The sequence below is a fragment of the Zerene cesonia genome, chromosome 17 (genome assembly GCF_012273895.1).
Source record: "Zerene cesonia ecotype Mississippi chromosome 17, Zerene_cesonia_1.1, whole genome shotgun sequence".
NCBI classification, from domain to species: Eukaryota; Metazoa; Arthropoda; class Insecta; order Lepidoptera; family Pieridae; genus Zerene; species Zerene cesonia.
In genome coordinates this window covers 234508-255303 of record NC_052118.1, presented here as the reverse complement: position 1 = coordinate 255303, position 20796 = coordinate 234508, and the positions used below count along the sequence as shown (strand labels likewise).

The window sequence follows — 20796 nt, the reverse complement described above, 5'->3', positions numbered from 1 at the left end:
TTTTTATTAGTTCCACCAAACTGGACATAGCGCTACATATAATACAAAAATAAATGCCTTTGATATATATCATTTAGTAAGTGCTGAAACTTCTAAAGGTGAACACAGCATATATGTATTAATAATATATATAATCATCATTATCAGCCCATATATGTTCCCACTGCTGGGACACAGGCCTCCTATGAGGGTTCAGGCCATAATCCACCACGCTGGCCAAGTGCGGGTTGGCAGATGTCACATGTCGTCGAACTTTTGATTCTTGGACATGTCGGTTTCCTCACGATGTTTTCCTTCACCGTTTTAAGCAGTGGTGATGTTATTCACATATGCAGATAAATTGAAAAATCAATTTATTTCCTGCACGCTCCGCCCGGTCTCGAACCCCGACTTATCGATTTTGAAGTCAAGGTTCTCACCACTGAGCCACCACTGCTTTTTTATATATAATGCTATACATTAATACAGTACCTAATAGAAAATTTTACATATTTTTGAAAAATACATTTTAAATGAAATTAAGGATGTGATAAATCTCTAAGTTATTACATATTTAATTGTAAACAGAACACATGCGGTGTAATGACGAGTGTTGAGCGTAATTTGTACGACATAAATATTACATGGTTCTTATAACAAATAATTCTAAGTTCAAAAGTGGGTTTTTAGTAACACCTTATTAATTTAAACTCAAACATTTATTCAATCACCTAGACTCCTTAAACATATGCTTTTAAATTATATTACGTAGCAAATAGTTACGTTTCAATGTTTAAAACCAAAATAACAGCGTTATAGCCAATGTCCATCACGTAATTATGTCTTGTTTGATTGTCCAGTCCCTTGTGATTGTTCCACGGACATGTGATGTGTACACGTTGACCTCCACGCATGCTAGGGGAAACTGTAGCGTTGTATGGACGTCTATTAAAAAAATGTACCAATAGAAATACAGAAAATTTCAGTTTGTTTTTTTTATCATCGTCGGCAATGGAGCTGGGGGTTTACCTGCTGGTAAGCGCTACCACCGCCCATGAACATACGTAACGTGGATTGCAAACTTTTTTTTTTATGTCTTAGTCGGCAATGGGGCTGGTGGGTCGCCTGATGGTAAGCGCTACCACCGCCCATGAACATTTGAAGAGGCGTAAGGTCAAGTGCAGACCTTATACCTCTACAGATGGATTGCCGACTTTAAATTGGGAAGGGATTAAGAAAGGGTAGACGAGAGGAATAAACGAAAGGACTGAGAAGGGTAAGGAAAAAAGGATACGGGTCTCCGGTTAAAGAATAAAACAAAAATTATGAAAATTATCCTATTTGTCTGTCTATAATAAGTTAATGACTTTACTTTTATTTGGAACAAGAATTAATAGATCTATTATTAGTTCACCAAATAAATAAATAGGACAAAATCCCGGAAAGTCATCCTGTTTCATCCAGGAAATTGACCTTTGGACGTAAAGTAATGAAGTTTCGTAGACTTGAAAAGTTCCGCGCAGTTAAGCTATTTTTATTGATCTATAAAAAGGTTTATCTTCTATTCCTATTTTAAATCTTTTTATAATTTATCTCGTTGACCGCGTTATTTATGCTATGGGCTAAACTTTTTTGCAATTATTTGTTTTAAATGCTTGTGGGCGTTAGTTATTTCACATTTTGCTTTCGAGCTACTCGTCCTTTTAACATGTAGGAATTTTAATACTTTTCGACGGTTCATGGTTATATAATTTGGCCAGATATTTTACGTTTAAATAATATCATCAAACAGCCTCGGTTTAAATAAAATAAATTATGTCACTCAGGTATTGTATATAATATATAATATGTGTGTTATGTATTTTTCTATCGGTGAAAGTTTACTACAAAAAACTCTTGAACTCTACCGTACCATTTGTAACCACCGTTACAATTGATTGTATGGATTATATAGCTATGGACTATAAAATATGATCCTTAATAAAAATTTCCAGCGAACCGCAAGGCATTGCGTTCATCGAAACATCGAATCTTGATGGCGAAACGAACCTCAAGACGCGGCAGGCGCACCCGGACACCGCGCGGCTGCAGAACGCGCCAGAAATGGCCGCCTTCCACGCCACGCTGCAGTGCGAGCCGCCCAACCGACACCTCTATGAGTTCAACGGAATGCTAAAGGAAACTAATTCGAAGTGAGTAATTTGACAGAGGAATTTTAGGTGTGTCCGGCTCGAAGGACCAAACACTTATGCATTTGAATTTTACTTAAAGTGTTTTCATTTAACCTTATAATAATTTTCACTAAAAGTTAATCCTGATAATCTAATAACACGATTTCCGAACCAGGTCACTAGTAAAGAACCAAAAAATACTTTAAAGTATGAAAAACTGTCGTATCCATATCCGTATCCACGCTCGCTGTAAAGTGTTCGAAACGTGTCAATGTAAATAATATAATAAATGAATCGCGTTGAAGATCCGTTAAAGTCTTTAATTTCTAAATGAAAAAGTGAAATACATTAAACATAACGGGTATTTCTCGATATTTAAGTGTCCGAAATTGTATTGAAGGACCATACCGTTGGGGCTGGAGCAGATGCTGCAGCGCGGCGCGATGTTGCGCAACACGGGCTGGGTGCTCGCCGCCGTCGTGTACACGGGCCACGAGACCAAGCTGATGAAGAACTCCACTAAGGGTGAGTTTGTGTTCATGGAGGAGATTGTCTGGAAGGAGGTGGCTTATCGTTGGGAAAAGGAAAAGGATTTGATACTTTGATCCACGGAGATTGTGTATCTCTGATTAAATCTTTTTTTATTTCAATAAGGAACTTTTATTGATCTATTTAATATTAAAGATCTTACTTCATCTTATAATGCTTATTTATCTAGTTCTTTCAAATTTCTCTCTAAACTTTCAGCACCGTTAAAACGTTCATCAATCGACCGCCAAACGAACACGCACATTTTGATGCTGTTCATAATATTGATAGTTTTGTCGCTGATCAGTGCCGCCTTCAATGAACTATGGCTACATCGGCGGAGCAATACGGACTGGTATATCGCATTGGAAGGTTAGTGCAATCAACACATACAGTGTATTTATAAATGTTGAAGATAAGAAATTGTCATAAAAGGTTTTTTTTTAAATCTAGAAATAGAAAAGTTTTTTTTATTTTATGGATAAATGTATTTTCTAACGATTGAATGTTTGTTGCAGAGGCCCAGAATGCAAACTTCGGATTCAATTTTTTGACATTTTTAATATTATACAATAATCTTATACCCATATCTCTACAAGTAACTGCTGAAATTGTCAGATTTTTTCAAGTAAGTTAATCTATTATATCTATTATATCCTACTAATCCTACTATTATAAATGCGAAAGTTTGTAAGGATGTGCGTGTGTGTTTGTTGCTCTTTCTATTTATCCCGATATTCCTGCGGGATACGGACATGTGCGGGTGAAACCACGGGGCGCAGTTAGTCTATTATATATTTCACTTTATTTTTCAATATTTGGTTCGTTTCTCCTTTTTTTTTCAATATTGCCACAGTGAAAAACATGTTTTTCACATAATTGTTTTCGGTTCCGTACTCAAAGGGTAAAATGGGACTCTATTCCTAAGACTTCGTCACTAGGCTGTGTCTCATGAACCGTGGTAGTTATACAGATGAAATATTTCAGAGATGATGTATTTTGGTTGTCGCTATAGTAAGAATAAAAAAAAATGTAGGCTAAGCAACTGTTGGCATAGTCATAAATTGGATGTGACCAATTTTAATAGTATAATGACAAACCAAAGAGATGATTTGATAACGACAAATTAGTTGACATTAAAACTTTATAACTTTTCATGCTGTTAAATGACTGTTGAACATGCTGTAAAACTGAAACACCTGCTACTCACCGCAAGGTGTTGCAAGGCGTTTCATGCTCCATGCCAATTTGAAAATGAACGAATTATTGTTTTCCATTCAATGTTTACGTGCAAATAAACAAATAATGTATATTATATTATTATCCGCAAACGTGGACAGGCCAAGTTCATAGCGATGGACAGCGAGATGTACCACGCGGAGAGCGACACGCCGGCCATGGCGCGCACGTCCAACCTCAACGAGGAGCTGGGGCAGGTGCGCTACGTGTTCAGCGACAAGACCGGCACGCTCACCTGCAACGTCATGGACTTCCACAAGTGCTCCATCGCCGAGGTACTGCGCCCGCCTGCGGCTGCCTATAAGTGTAATAAGTGGCAGAGTGTGTGTGTGTGTGTATGTGTGTGTTGGTGCGCCAAGTTTTTTAATTAAATTTTCCATTTTTTGTGTGGATGGAATAATTTTTTGTGATTGAGAACGCATCGAGACATTGAAAGATAATGAAATACTATAGTTTCTCAATAAAGTGTACCGATAAAAAAAGTATGGATTACGAGAAAGTATGAATAATTTTTTATGAGTATATTGTGTGTACAATGTCAGAGATAACTGGGCCTGCTGCGGAAAATTTCAAAATATCAAAAAACTACAGCAGTCATTTCCAATCTAAAAAAAAAAGACATAAACGGCCTTCATTTACTTCTTCTTTTTAATATTTTGTTGAATAGACGCTTTCCCATTCCCAACAATTTAACTCGTTCAAATACTATCTCATGGCGTTCCCAGATCGTATACAACAAGCCGGCGCCGAACGAGCGGCTGGAGGACACGCTGCTGTACCACAACCTGCGCGAGCACTCCAGCGCGGACGACATAGCGGAGTTCCTCACCATGCTGGCCGTCTGCCACACCGTCATACCCGAGGTGGTGGACGGGAAGATCAACTATCATGCTGCTTCACCTGGTGAGATGCTTTGATGTAATCGCATCAAACTCAGATTGACTTGTTAATTGTTTAATTCAAGAAATGCTTTGGGGATTTTCTGTGACCTCTCCGAAGCATTTGTCTGTGTAGAATATTCCATTTTATTGTGGGAAGTTCTAGTTACTATGGAATTTATAGGTTATTATATTTTCAGAATAAGATAGAAACCGTTTTCGTGATTACAGAAAGTTTTTGCGGTGCTTCGACCATTATTGGTGTGCCGCAGGGATCTATTTTAGACCCCTTTTCGTTCTTTGATATGTATAAAATATTTTTGTTTGAAGATTTTTATTAATAAAATTTATTGTAGACATATATGGCATAATTATTGATGAAGTGATTTTTGTTAATTTACGCATATCCAATTAATTTATAGTAAATTATAATTTATTATTGAATACTACAGCAAATTTTTTGAATTTATTCTTCCAAATGTAAAAGTGGAAAAGAGATGTTGCTTTAATTTAATTATAATACCACATAACGAAATCTATTGTATATCTGAGGACAATATTGCCAATAGCACCGCAGCTAAGTTCAGTTCAGAACACCGGTACAAGGTATAAAGTGTAATGAAATGAAATTCATTATTGCATATAGAAAAAAACAAGGAAGCAGAACATAACATTAAAAGTATGCAAAAGGGGGTTTTATCGCTTATAGGCAACCCTTAAAGGGGCAGGAAAAAAATTAAAAAAAAAATAGTATAAAGTGCGAGTGTTGTGCGTGTTGTGCGTGCGCAGACGAGCGCGCGCTGGTGCTGGGCGCGGCGGCGTTCGGCTGGGTGTTCGAGGCGCGCACGCCGCACGCCGTCAGCGTGCTGGCGCGCGGCCAGCGCCTGCACTTCGCCGTGCTGCACGTGCTCGCCTTCACCTCCGCGCGCAAGCGCATGTCCGTCGTCGTGCGCACGCCCACCGGTACGTGCCAACTGATTCATTATTAAGCTCTTTAGCTGTGTGATATTCGTGTACACCTCCTGTTTGTATTGTCCGTGTGCAGGCGAGATCAAGGTGTACTGCAAGGGCGCGGACTCGGTGATCTACCCGCGGCTGGCGGGCGGCGCCGCGGCGGCGCCCTACGCGGCGGGCACGCTGGCGCACCTCGCGCACTTCGCCGCCGACGGCCTGCGCACGCTCGTCTTCGCCGCCGCAGACGTGCCCGAGCACGTCTACAAGGTCTGAATAACGTATAAAACATATTATATGAAGTTCTTCCAATAATAGACACTTATTAAAAGAATAAAAAAAAAAAAACAAAAAAAAGTCGTCAATGGAAATCTTCCAATGTATGATCCTCCTGATACAGTGGTGAGGTGAGTGATTAGTGAAATAAATGTATGTCATCTTCTCCATACCCCAGTGTTCCCTACACGGGGCAAATTAGAAAAAATTAAGTCACTTTTTATAATTTACGCATGGAGCAATTATCTACTTATTAAAGTCCCTCACTTATTCTTATGAAATGTCCGCAGGATTGGTCAAACACGTACCACAAGGCGAGCATAGCGATACACGACCGGGAGCAGAAGATCGAGGAGGCGGCCATGCTGATAGAGAACAACCTGCGCCTGCTCGGTGCCACCGCCATCGAGGATAAGTTGCAGGTCTGGTGACGGGTTCATCTGCATATAAAGAAACTGTTTGTCAAATTATAATAATGAAAGTTAATACGGTTAAAAACTTCGCGTTTTTATTTCTATTGCGTGCAATTAACATTTGAGCGTTTTGTAGCGTACATGGTCTCACTCCCAAATATACATTCCAGAATGTAGTAACAATCTAGGATAGCTGATTCAAATACTGTTTTTAGTGTGCAAATGCGAAAAATATACTTTCGAAACCCGCTACGCGAGAAATATTTTCCCTTATCTCTGTATTTATGAAAGACTAATGATTTCAAAGTAGGATGAATTTATAATGAAATCGCACCCCACAGGACGGTGTCCCGGAAACGATAGCGTCGCTGCTGCAGGCGAACATCAACGTGTGGGTGCTGACGGGCGACAAGCAGGAGACGGCCATCAACATCGCGCACTCGGCGCGCCTCATACACGCCGCCATGCCGCTCGTGCTGCTCAACGAGGACAGCTTGGATGTGAGACGCCATCCAGCATTTCCAAAGAATTAACCTTTGTGGCAGTGGTCAGGATAGTGGAACTTAAGTGTTATGGATTCAATGCTATGACATGTTTGTTCAGAAAGCAGGAAGCACAAGGAGAGCCTATATGTCTTAAGCTAATTCTTTCTTGTGAGAGCCATTACTTCATTATTTCTTCTTCATAATTAAAAAAGAGCTGGATATTAATTCGACATTTTTAAAAGCACTGGGTGATAAATTATTATAGTGTAGCAATATGACGTTTATATCTTTCTTAAGCTTAAGTCAATCTTTAATAAGAGAGTCGACGCCTCGGCATGAATTTGGGTCAAATCGCACCGGGGAAGTATCACACCCCACAGGTAACTGGCGTGAAATAATAGTATGCTTTTGTGTTTCGTACGGGGAGTAGGGGAGCCGGAGACCCGTTTCCTTTTCCACAACCTTCCCAGTCCAATCCTCCTTTCCAGTCGTCATTTCTTTCCCCTTCTTCTTCCCAGAGCCAGGCATTCACAGAGCCACTATCTCTGCGAATATTCATGATCGCTCACCATCAGACTAAACACTATATATAAAAAAAAATATTCAAATACATACGCACCTTATTCTTTCCAACTGCCCCTATATATTGGAAGCATTGATACCCCAGGGCACGCGAGAGAGCCTGTCCCGGAACTGCGCAGAGCTGGGCGAGAACCTGCGCAAGCAGAACGACATCGCGCTGGTGATAGACGGCAAGACGCTCAAGTACGCGATGGGGTGCGACCTGAAGAAGGACTTCCTGGACCTGTGCGTCTCCTGCAAGGTGGTCGTGTGCTGCAGAGTGTCGCCCATACAGAAGGCTGAGGTTTGATATATGTGGATTTTTTTTTGCAATGATATTGACCGTTGTAACTAGTATATGGATTATTTCTTGATTTTAGCCAATATTTTGTTTTCTAAAATATAAATAACTTGTATTATAATACTTTTACTGCAGATGAAACTTCTGATAGAACAACAATAATCGTTATGGAGACTATAGATAAACAGATAACAATTTAAATTATTTTTTTACGAGTTCATAAGTAATGTACAAAATAATTCGCATAAATGTGATATTGAATATATAAATAATACACCATCATTAACGTCAACCTATTGTGTACATTTGAAGTGTTTATTACAATACCTTTGTTCGATCGATTTCTTGTGTCTTATTTTTCTATAAACAATTTTTCAATTAATATCGCGTCCCTGTAGTGGGAACAAACGAGGATGATGATAAGAAATTGACATGAACGTCCCCCCCGTATGGGCAGGTGGTGGACATGGTGTCGCGCGCGACGGGCGCGGTGACGCTGGCCATCGGCGACGGCGCCAACGACGTGGCGATGATCCAGCGCGCCTCCGTCGGCGTCGGCATCTCCGGCGTCGAGGGGCTGCAGGCCGTCTGCGCCTCCGACTACAGCATCGCGCAGGTGCGCCCGCGCTGTCCCACAGCTCCCCACTGACGGGACAACCTTCGCATGCCTCGCCCCACCGTCCTCAGACCACTCCTCTCTCCGTAGATATATGACACCCTTACTACCTACCTAGCTAGGGACCTACTACGACCTACCAATTATCTTGCACATCTCTGGGCAGGATAACAGAAGACAATGTATTTGTCAGGCACAGTAAAACTATGGCAGATTTTTTGCATAAATATCGAACCAACTTTTTTCAAGGACTTTAACTGTCCGGAAATTCAACGCTTGCAAATATGCAATAATTGATATCACTTTCTCTCTATTTTCCTCCCTCTCTCCAATAAACATTTCACCACATTGATAAAAATAACGTGATATGCTCACCAGTTCCGCTTCCTCCTCCGCCTGCTGCTGGTGCACGGCGCGTGGAACTACTCGCGCATCAGCAAGCTGATCCTCTACTCCTTCTACAAGAACATCTGCCTCTACGTCATCGAGCTCTGGTTCGCTATATACTCTGCGTGGTGAGTTCGCTTTAATCCTACTAACATTATAAACGCGAAAGTTTGTAAGTATCGATGGATGTATGTATGGATGTTTGTTACTCTTTCACGCAAAAACCGATGACAGTGAAATTTGGTACATAGATAGCTGGACAAGTGGAGTAACACATAGGCAAGTTATTATCTCGATTTTTCTACGGGTTACATGACTTACGCGGGTGAAACCGCGGAGCAGCAGCTAGTATCGTAATATGTCATCTCAATGGGAAATAAGTCTCGATAAGATATTTCCAATGATTCTTATCCAAAAGGTCTTAACATATTTATGACATTGTTATAACCCCTTCAAAATTAGTGTCCACTTCTTGTTGAGTTGAGACATTGAATCTTTTGTCATATTTGTGCTAAGCAAATTTAATAAGTACTGATTTCCTGAGCGCACGTGTTTGAATAATATTTAAATAAACATAAAAATAATCTAGCACTAGGAGATAGACAGAAGTGAAGAAGGATAAAGAATTTAAGTCGTATACTTCCAGGTCTGGTCAAATTCTGTTCGAGCGATGGACGATAGGTTTCTACAACGTCATCTTCACAGCTCTGCCGCCCTTCGCTATTGGACTCTTCGATAAGATTTGCTCTCCGGAAATTATGATAAGGGTAAGTGGGAGAGTGGGTTATTAGAGCGGTTGGATTTATTTGAATTCTCGAAATTTTGGATGTTTTTTGTGGGGATACATGAATACATATCAGCTAATCATAGCATCACGTTTAATCCTAAATTTTTGATCTACACTTAACAATTTTGAGACGAGAACTGATAGGCATACATAATATGCACGCAATAAAGTTTTCTTATGATAAAACTATTCTTAACTTCGTTGGAGTAGTTCTTTAATTATATAGAAACAAACAAACAAATAAATCAATCTCATTAGAATATTATAAATGCATTTAGTAGTATGTGGGAGTCGAACAGCTTCGGCACAAATTGGGTGGGCACAGGTAACACCGAGGAGGTACGCACCCCACAGAAGTGGGGCGACGTGAGATAGTAGCATGCCATGAATTCCTATCCAGTTTAAAGTCGGCTATCTATTTGCAGAAGCGTACATGGACCTTACGTTGACGTTGCATGACTGTATAGATTATTAGACTGTGGTACTACTACTACTCATAAGAATTTCAAGTCGGTCGTATAATGAGTTTAAATAATAAAAAGCAAAGAAGATAATGTTAACTCTTTATAATATAACACGAAACGCAACACGTGGTGCAGCACCCGGTGCTGTACATCCCGTCGCAGCAGGGGCTGCTGTTCAACGTGCGCGTGTTCTGGGTGTGGGCGGTGAACGCGCTGCTGCACTCCGTGCTGCTGTTCTGGCTGCCCGTGCTGCTCACCTCGCACCACGTGCTGTGGCCCAGCGGCCGCGACGGCGGCTACCTCGTGCTCGGCAACCTCGTCTACACCGTGAGTGCACGCACGCGCACGCGCACACGCACGCGCACACGCACGCGCACACGCACACGCACGCTCACACGCACACGCACGCGCACACGCAAACGCACACACGCACACTCGTACACACGCACACGCACAGGCACACTCACGTCACACTTAATAGCAGTGACACTATGGAAAACTGTACGTGCCCAACAATTATAGCGATTGAAACTGAAACTTGTGAGTCACACGCTCTCGCACGCGCTCTGACACGTCACACACGTGTGTCACTGACACTAAACCACGCTATGAGTGACAACAATCACCTCTATGAGTCACACATCCTCACACGCCCACTAACACATCACACCTAACACCAGTGACACTATTATAGTACAGTGTGAGTCGTCGCTTTGACACGTCACACATGTATTATTGTATGAATTTTAAAATGTTGTGATTGTTGTTATAACTCATAGGAAAATCTATGCCAGTTTTAACCAAAATCAACGATTATCACGAATCTAGAGATTGGTTTAAATCATATCAAGTTACGCCCAATTCTCTACGAAAACCTTCTCTGTTCTGCATCGTTACCGTTCATGATTGGAATCATGTATTGAGGTTGGCAACAGATTCTCATCCATAATTGCTAATGCATATAGGCGACGTTTCGTTGACGACGCTGCCCTTTTTTCCTATTAAATAAAAAAAACCCGTCCCGCAGTACGTAGTGGCGACGGTGTGCCTGAAGGCGGGGCTGGCCACGCACTCGTGGACGTGGGTCACGCACGTGTCCATATGGGGCTCGGTGGCGCTCTGGATCCTGTTCATTGTCATCTACAGGTGAGATGGCGTTACTTTTTATTAAAAATTATGTTATAATATTTTCACGTTGTTTTATATTTAGATAATGTGAAAGTTGACATGAAATTGAGACAGAAGGACGTGGACGTTCCTATTCTCAGTTGAACCGCATAGTACGCGCAGACTAGCATGTTTGTGTGGTACCATGTACTGCACATAAATGATGAATAATGAATGAGATAATCGAAAATGTTCAGCAACCTGTACCCGACGGTGCTGATCGGCGCGGTGATGCGCGGCATGGACCGCATGGTGTGCACCTCGCTCGTGTTCTGGCTCGCGCTGCCGCTCGTGCCGCTCGCCACGCTCGTGCCCGACCTGCTCATCACTGTGTGAGTACACCCACACACACACCCACTCCGCACACTACACACCACACACCACACACCACACACCGCTCCTAAGGTCTTCCCCACACATCCCTACATCTCTCGACTTTAACAACACCATTGCACCTACTGCACTTTGGACTATTATGAGATTTATAGAAAAATAATGCATGTACTGTAATTATTAATATATAAAAATGCGTCCGACCTATTTAGCTGAGGACAATAAAATATATACGAATGCATAAACACAAGTAGGAATGCTATTTAGTCCTGCATTCTATCTTGATGATGATAATCTTAGATTCTTTCTGATATCTTCTTTATAGTTCATATCTATTATAAAATGGGACATCGTAATATCGATTGTTCGATTATTAAAAATAGCAAGTCAGATCGCCCTCGAAGGACATCAGTAGCGAGAATAAATAGAAAAACTTAATTCGGATCAGAATAGCTGGATATTTTGGTTACGGAAGAGTACAGTGCCCCAAGAGCAGGGCGGCGCGGAGAAAACTGAAGTCCGCCGCCCCGCGCCGCCCGCGCCGCGCTGCCGCGGGGACGCAGACCTGTGCGTGCCTGTGCGTGCGTGTGCGCACTGCCTAGCGACAACTTACACCTTTGGGATACTTACTTGTGTTTCATATAGACACACTATTGGGCTTAGTGACTGTTGTAGTTGAAGTATCCGATACATGTACTTTAGTTATCGTATATTAGAAACGTAATGCGTTAAATAATTTTGTAGTGTTGCGTAATGAGTTTCTGAGTGCGTACAAGTTATTAATAAATAGTGTATCGTCAAATGTCGATACGTTGTGTTTAAAAGTAAAAAGGGATAAGAAACGAGGCGTTATATAATCGGTGTTTGCATAGTACTGTAGTTATAGTGCAAATCGGGAGAATACATAATTGAGAGTAATAGTAGACCCTTCCCAGTGCTATACACCACTAACACAGAGCTCCGTCAACTTCCAGCATCCACAACTCGGCGTTCAAAACGACGACGGAGGCGGTGCGCGAGAGCGAGATAAAGAAGCGCGACCCCGCCGCGCTGCTCTCGCACCCGAGACACTCGTGAGTTACACGCTTGCTATGCGACCGCACGACACCGGTGCGATGTTTTATATCGTTTGTGTGGATTTCTGTCGCAAAAAGTTATTTCGATTTTTTTTTTTTTTATACTCAGACTGTAAACAACAACATTGTCAGAAATAAAACAATCAGTTAACATCGCACATTTTTTGTTCGGTTGTTGAAAAAAAAAAAAATTGACAACTCTAATCAAAATTATAGATCGCATCAGTAGTGAAACTTTTTGCAAATGCTGAAGTTATATCAGGTCCAATGTTACATTGTCATTTACATATTATGATTCTTCCTCGCAAGATTTAATTGCATTTATAATAATAGTTAAATTGGGTACAGGTGATAAATGGTGGTTGGTAAATTGGTTGGTTGTTGGTTATGAAATATGCGGGTTGCACGTATACTTCTTAAGTTACACATTACGTTGAGTGAAGAGTCTTCATATTCCCTTACGATTAAATGTCGTGTCGGTGTCGTGTCAACGTGTTTTTAAGTGAATTGTACACTTTTGATGTAACAGTTCGAAAAAAACTATTTTAATATACTTATAAATATTCAGTTATATACATGTATCCAATGTTTTCTTTCTATGAGTAAAGTATAAAATTTGAATGCATTTATATGACTGAAACAACAATTCAACTACAATTATTAATAATACAAATTAACATACACAAAATATGGTGATATTATATTTATTTTTATTAACTTTATTTTATTTTTACTCATTATTTTAAATAGGTTCATATAAATTAGTGTATATTGTATATTAACGCACTCATATGTAATCGCAGTACTGCATTTAGTGTGACAATTCTTACTTTTATTGTGTTGGGAAGCCATTTTGTAACACATTGTATCTTATACGTTTTCTCAAAGTAGTTCTTCAAAATTATTTTTCTTCAAACATTGTTATAGAAATAACAAGAACGTACAGAGAGTTTTGATTTTAGTAAGACATAAAATTACAATTAATGGTGACTACATGGAAAATATGTTTAAGTCCATAAAACGTGGTTTTGGGCAGCCATAGTTGCCATGTATTTTATCTTGAATAACATAAGTTTCAATGTAGATAGCAATAGAGTCGTGTGAAATAAACGGACAGACGACCTTCTACATTGAAGATATTAATAACGATTTTGTATATTTTCTTAATAATTTTAACCTCATTAAAGTATTAAAGATCCAAAGATGGCTTCTCAACTCATTGTCTTTTTGTTTTGTATATTGTTTTTATGTTTGTTTTGTGATATATAATTAGTATGTATAATTTTTTGTACTATATCGATTTTCATATATACCATTAGATGTATCCTAATGTAGGAAGGGATGCAATTATATCATATCAAAAGACAAATTTTTATATTTCAATGCGATTTTCTTCCTTACTTATTGGTGTCATGTGTTATTTACATTTTATATCATGTAAAAAAGTACTCGCTTAAATTTTTAAGGTGAAAAGGGACAAGGATATCATAATATATAGCATCTCTTTCTTACATAAAGCTAGTGTATAGCCCCCTCCCTGTCTCAGTATCACTCAAGTATATAATTATAAATGAAAATACACATAATTGATAAACAATACATCAGTGACATACACCTATCGTATTTGGATTTTTCTAGCATTTTAAAATCTGTAGTTGTTTTAAGATACATTTCGGGGTAATTATTAAATTTTACCATTTGTTTGTTTATTGTATTCTAACACGACTGATTATACAAATATATTAAAAAGCTTTTAAATAAACAACATAAAGGCATTAACTTTAATTATGGCACATGAAAGAGTCATGATCGTTAACGATTATTTGTTATATATATGTCGGGTATTGTAATATAGATACTTTGATTTTAAAATTGCTATTGGGAAATCCAAACACGATAAAATGTTTGTGTGCACGTTTTAGTATAGTTTTTGATTTTAGTTTATTTTTATTTGGCTTGCACCGCCCGCACTCGCTTGCGGACCCGTCCTGAGATAATACGCATGGTGTGTCGATGTTTATTATTATTTTTTTAATAGAATACATAATAGAGCTAACATAGTCGCCTGTATGTGTTTAGTTCTAAACGAGCTTTTAAATGTATAGAAAAATGTTTGTTTTAAATTTCAAGTGAATACTTGTTTTATTGTTTGTTTTCGTTGGCGCTATTAATAACAATAGTTATATTAGAAGATGGATTTACAACTCCACGTACAATTTGGTAGCAATAGCGTGTTGTTGTTTTCGTTCCGGCGCGATGTATCCACGTAGCAGACGAGCTGTCTGAGTACAGTTAGTGCTATCTCAGTACGGGCACGCACCAGGCACACGTGAGCACGTGAGCACGGTAGGGTAGCGTTGAACGTTGATTGTGGCGCAGTGAATCCCCGCGCGGGCTCGCGTGGCGGCGGCGGGTCGCGCCCGAGGACGGCCCGAGTCCGCGCCGCGCACAAAATGGCGGCGGCACACAAAATGGCGGCGGCGCGCAAAATGGCGACGCACGGAACGGCCGCGGCGGCTCCCCGCGCGCGCGCCCCCCGCGCCCGCCGCGCCGCCGCGTCTCGCACGTTATATGACAGTTCGCTGTCGTCGGGTGAGGGGGGCACGCGTCTGCTCGCCTGTCGAATCTCCTGTTTATCGATATTTTAGTGCGAATTGATGTACGATCGACTGATGTATTTACAAATTTTATACTGATCGGATGTTAATTGTAATATTTATGTCGAGCAGTCCTGCGGCCTCCTTTACCACGTTGTGAGTGATCGGAATTGAATAATGGAATTTATTTATTGAAACGTATTCTGTGAATACACTATGAAAGGCTAGAAGCTAGATGTAATGTACACCATCTCATTGTATATACTCGTACATTCTGAAGAGCGCACGATGTCGTTGAAAAGATTGTATTTGTTAACGCATTAGTATTTATTTAGTACAAATGATAACTTTTTCCCTTTGTCTACCTACTCATGTATTGTTAAAAGCTATAACGAATGCTCAAACACACATATTCCAATGCGCAATCTCTACAGCGACAGCAAACGACACAAAAATCTATTTTTCTCACGAATTGTTCCTCCATATTTAGATTTAGCATTTAAATCAGACGTACATTCCGACACGATTTCCACACGAATACAGTATATTGGCGTTGTGATATTTTTATATTTGTTTATATCGATGTTTAGCGATTTGGCCGCGAGGTGGCGCCACTTGAAGTACCTCGTAAGCGGCGTGTCGGCGGTCAAGTGGTAACTGTAGCTTGTCTTCTGTAGACGACTTCCATAGGCTAAATCGTAAAGAATAAAGAAAAATGTGTTAAAACTATTATTAAGCTAATATCGTTGTTGTTCCTAATCGAACTGTTTATATGACTGATTGGATGTAATTAGTGAAAAATTTATCATAAGTCTGATGCGTAGAAGTGAGTTTTCATAGCTAAATGTGGCCTATACGCTAGGGAGTTGTTGTTGTTGCTAGTTTGTTGTAGTACAATTTGCATTTAGAGTTGTTTGTACAAAAATTTTTGTGTATTGTTAAGCTTTATGAAATATCAATTTTATTCTAAAGACTAAAATATCTGTGTTTAGGATAAGTAACTGAAAATATATCATTTTTAGTACTTAATGTTGTTGCTGAGGCAACTCGGGGCTGAAAATAATGCATTTTTCTAAACAACTATCATTATAGTATTATAAAAGGAATTGGGGTTTGATTGTTACTCTTAGAAACTTATATATATTGGTGTTTTTGTACATAAGAATAAAATATCCTCATATATCGAATTAGTTATCAGATGTCGAATATAATTATATGTCAACGAAACTTGTGTGATAAATATAGTGAATTGAAAATTGTTATGAAGTAATTTGTCATTGAACAAACAAAGTCATTGAAAAAACTAAGTTTATATTCTTTGCAAATACAATATCAGGGATGTTTTCTCCCCCTCCTCCTACTGTCAAATTGATTGAGTATGAAAGAGACACACTGATTAGGTCAATCACAATTAAAGCATGGCCTAACTAGGATTAATAGAAAGTGCAATCTTGAAATTATTCATTTTTTTCTATAAATACTGTATCGAGCTCATGTAAGTAGTAGCATTAGTGAATGCTTTTTAGCTTTTTCTTCAATTATTTTGCACATATTATATATAGAGTCATTTGTAAATGTCACAATTCGTTTTTTGTTTCTTTCTTCCTATTTTATTTTTATTTTTTATTTTTCTACAATTGGTAATAATCTTCAGTTCTTACGATGTAGTTTTATGTTCCGTGTTTCACAAAGGCGAATGGAAATTTTTAGTTTATTTGTTTTGGAAATTTGCGGGTTAACTACTCGTCCGCCTTCTTGAGATAGTTTTAAGCGAGTGTGAATTTGTATTTATGAATAAATTGTTGATTTACAAGTGTCTAGTTTATTGTAGCGTGAGGAAAGATTACGTCAGGAACATAGGGGCCACATTGGCTTGGGTTTCTGGAATGATTTTTATTTTAATCTCTTTAACCAGGATACATGGAAGGGACCATTAGACGCTTACTTGTCTTGCTCCTTATATTAGTTTATTGGAAAGTTGAGATTATAGATACGCTGGACTCTGAATATTGGTGGCATACATTAGAAACAAGATTCATTAACAAATTTGTCGTATATAAAGAGATGGTAACTGAAATATTCATTCATATTTTGTATCAATTTACAATTCTAACCACACTAAGACAGTGTTGAGAAACCTAATTCTAAATATTATAAATACAATTTGATGTTAATGGGCACTTTAAGTTAAACCAGTAGTAACCAGTAAGCGTCTATTGGCCAACAAAAACTAATCGCGTGTGTGTTTAGCCGCGCGGACGCAAGCCACGCCCTCGTCAGGTTAGCGCAGTGTAAGTATGACCTAGCCCACTGTTGGGCCCAACACCTAGCGTGCATGGCTTTGCATGTGCTTGCCCACACATCCGCTTTATTTGTAGTTAGCCTGTGACGTTAGTATAGTCAACGTGCGTTGGGATTTAGTATTGTGTTAAAGAAAATATTTCAATGGTATTTGGGAAATGACATATACTTATTGTATACACTGGTTCTTTTACTTCAACTCTATGATACAAATGGTACACAGTACATATACCGGATGACACTAAACATTTATGGGTAAAATGTTTGTTTTAAAATAATATAATAGCACACAGACTATCAATTACCATCATTTTGTCAGTTAGCAAATGCGACCACGATGGTCTACCTTTTTCTATTAACCATCATGCCAATACTGAATCGCAAAGCACAGCGAACCGGCGATACGAATGCGAACCGTATACCAAGTACATAAGGCACAAATCGCTGCACAAGCTTACGTTGGGGTGTGTGTAGCCTCACGGAGACGGCGCGGCTGCTGCAGAACGTGCGCAGCGTGTTCGGGCGCCGGGCCACGCGCGCCAACATGGAGCTCGAGCTCTCGCGTGAGTAGCGCACCGCTGGCTGGCGAATACTTGCCTGTTACTAGCTGACCTGGCGCTTCAGGATCTAGATACGCCTACCTTAATGCAGTCCACTAACTACCAAACACTTGTTCTCCAAAACTGTCTTAGGACCTTGCTATGACTCGATATCCTGTCAAAGTTCCTTGAGAAATCACCTAGAATTTTCAAGATTTGTTTATGATCTTGGTCAAATTTAAAGTTATTCTATTCGAGAGAATGGTTATCAAAACGAAGTATGTCAGTATTTTCAATAAAGTACGGATAATTAGTCCAAATTACTCAAAACGTTTGTTCTCATTCAAGATATCGCAAAGACAAATATTTGTCCAATAAGAAAATGCACTTGCTCGGAGTTAGGCACTTTGGGGTCCCTAATTCCGAGCATGTAGTATCAAGATAGAGTTCATGTAATTATAACTATAGATGACCATTCTAATCAAGGATATTTATTTATAATTCTGTTTGAGTTTCCAAAATCGTCCACTTACTATAGACCATTGTAGATTTTATTTACAATTTTCTGACATCTAGCCTACTCTACGTACCCTAGTCATTAGCGAGAAATAGTTTTTCCGAATTCATGTAAGCCGCATTTCATGCCCCGCCCTAAAGGGACCGAAATGGTCAGCGTAGGTAATGTTCAAGTATTTCGCCGGCCTCTACTGTAAAGTAACCTTGCGTGTTTAAATATTTCAACTATTATTTAAGTACAAGGACCACTTACAAACTGTTTGTCATTATTTACTGAGTAGTATATACATTCAAGCGCATGTAAATGAAAATCATAAAGGTAATAAGATTTTCTTTTCTTTTGTTTACAAATAGCGTCATACATATTTAACGAAAATTACATTGAAACTCGCAATGTTATTTGAAAAGTAATCTTAGTTTGTTTTTTTATTATATAGTCGCGCTGTGACTATAAATCCAGAACAATGTAAGACAACTTTTTACAGAAAACGATAGTAATAATAATTATTAATAAAACACTTCCTTTCTCACTCCTAGAAAGGCTAAATTTATGAACATAATTATAACACGATTCTTAGCAATTTATGTCCACAAATTTTATAGACACAGTTATTTTATTTGACAATAGGCTTATCCACCTTTAAGATTGATCGCAAACCATGAAAACAAAACAAGCTTAATTCACATTAAAGCACTCGAGATACACCGAACATGGACATCATGCCTGCACGCATCGATGCATGACGACCTGCCCGGATTGGTACTAACGTTTTGTTTGTGACAGATGGATTCGCGTTCTCGCAAGAGGAAGGCGCGAGCGTGTCGCAGGCGGACGTCATCCGCGCGTACGACACGAGTCAGCCCAGAGGGCTCTCCTGAGTTGACCCCCCCACTATCTCCCGGCGACCACGCGGTACACTCGCGCGCATACGCACTACTATATCATTTTACACGCATTTTAACGTACAGTCGAGTGTATCGGCGGATATTGAATATTTTACGAGAATTTTATTCTATGTACTGTAGTGATTATCGTATTTGTTGTAATAGATCGGTAATCGTGTATTGACCACTCAAGATCTGAACCAAATTTTGTGTCGTTTAATAACTTATTCTTTTTTTTGTATGTAGATGGATGTTGCTTTATCTTTTATAATTCGGTAGTTTATTTATAAACTACAGACCGCTGTCGTGTAGTCTTGTGACCAATACACGTTTATAATTTATATCTATATTTTTATTGACACGAATGATCGACCAAAGTTTTGAAGGTTATTTTGCTAAATGTTTTATAATTGTGTCATTTCAAATTAGAGGGCTAACCAAGTTGTTAATTTGAATGCATTGTCTATTCTAAAACATAGAACATCAACGTGAAATTCATTGAGTGTTTAATTTTTATAACATTTAATTATTTTTTCTAAGTTCTACAGCGTGTATAAATATAATTTTTTATTGATAAGTAAATATAATTTATTGTATAGATATAAAACATTATAATGTATCCTCTCACTAATCACATTTTAAATTCCAATTTTTTGACAGAAGTGAATCCTTTTTATTGATATTACTATCAATAAAAGTGATGCCAAAACTAACTATTATAATATCAGTACAAATATTCTTCATATTAATGAACAGTTTAGGAACGTTTTATTGTATTTATTTAATCTATTTGTCGCTTCTCTATTTAATTTTAATAGAAAACAAAGAGCATATACCTTCTCTACTGTTTAAATAATCGTATTTTACTATAATTAAGTGTTGCCAAGCAACAATAATGTGAATCTATTTAAGAGTTGAATGTTTCAATAAATAATAAGTGACAATATTGGTAAATGCTGAGATAACAGCTTGAGATCGAGAAAACTTCACAAACATGACTTATTAGAATATTTTTTACACTAGAAGCAACGACTTTTTCAGCATAATGACATTGGGTAGCCAGTCTTAAACATAAATTTTATTGCATAACATATTTTTATTGCATGTTATTTAATTTTAAATACTGATACTTTACATTTTGTTATCAAGTATGGATAATTTTTCATGGATATATCCTATCCATGATAAATTTATAATTCATGTATAATTTTTAGAGGTTATAGTTTATTTATTTTAATTGTAATATCATTATTGTATAACTACCTAGTTCTAGTTACATTGGTGCACTTGGTGATAGACTGGCGCGACTTCCTTCGGGAACACGGGCGTTTTGGTCCCTCGCCAAG

The 20796-nt window shown here is 38.7% G+C and overlaps 1 protein-coding gene and 1 long non-coding RNA gene across 2 annotated transcripts in view; one reads left to right on the top strand and one right to left on the bottom strand.

The window, feature by feature from the left end:
• Nucleotides 1–990: 990 nt before the first annotated feature.
• On the top strand, nucleotides 991–19579 carry LOC119833327 (probable phospholipid-transporting ATPase IA). Its single transcript, XM_038357312.1, has 22 exons — nucleotides 991–1043; nucleotides 1974–2171; nucleotides 2551–2675; nucleotides 2898–3050; nucleotides 3197–3306; nucleotides 4019–4192; nucleotides 4643–4820; nucleotides 5585–5758; nucleotides 5841–6016; nucleotides 6313–6444; nucleotides 6777–6935; nucleotides 7588–7785; nucleotides 8240–8398; nucleotides 8777–8913; nucleotides 9432–9552; nucleotides 10172–10363; nucleotides 11064–11182; nucleotides 11401–11535; nucleotides 12511–12609; nucleotides 15800–15862; nucleotides 17985–18073; nucleotides 19350–19579. The coding sequence occupies exons 1-22, from the start codon at nucleotides 991–993 to the stop codon at nucleotides 19442–19444; spliced, it is 3039 nt and encodes a 1012-aa protein (XP_038213240.1). The 3' UTR covers nucleotides 19445–19579.
• A 1035-nt stretch (nucleotides 19580–20614) lies between these two features.
• LOC119833665 overlaps nucleotides 20615–20796 on the bottom strand; it is a 4371-nt gene continuing 4189 nt past the window's right edge. Inside the window, exon 2 of the long non-coding RNA XR_005287969.1 lies at nucleotides 20615–20713. This is a non-coding gene — a long non-coding RNA (uncharacterized LOC119833665). The remainder of the gene's footprint in view (nucleotides 20714–20796) is intronic.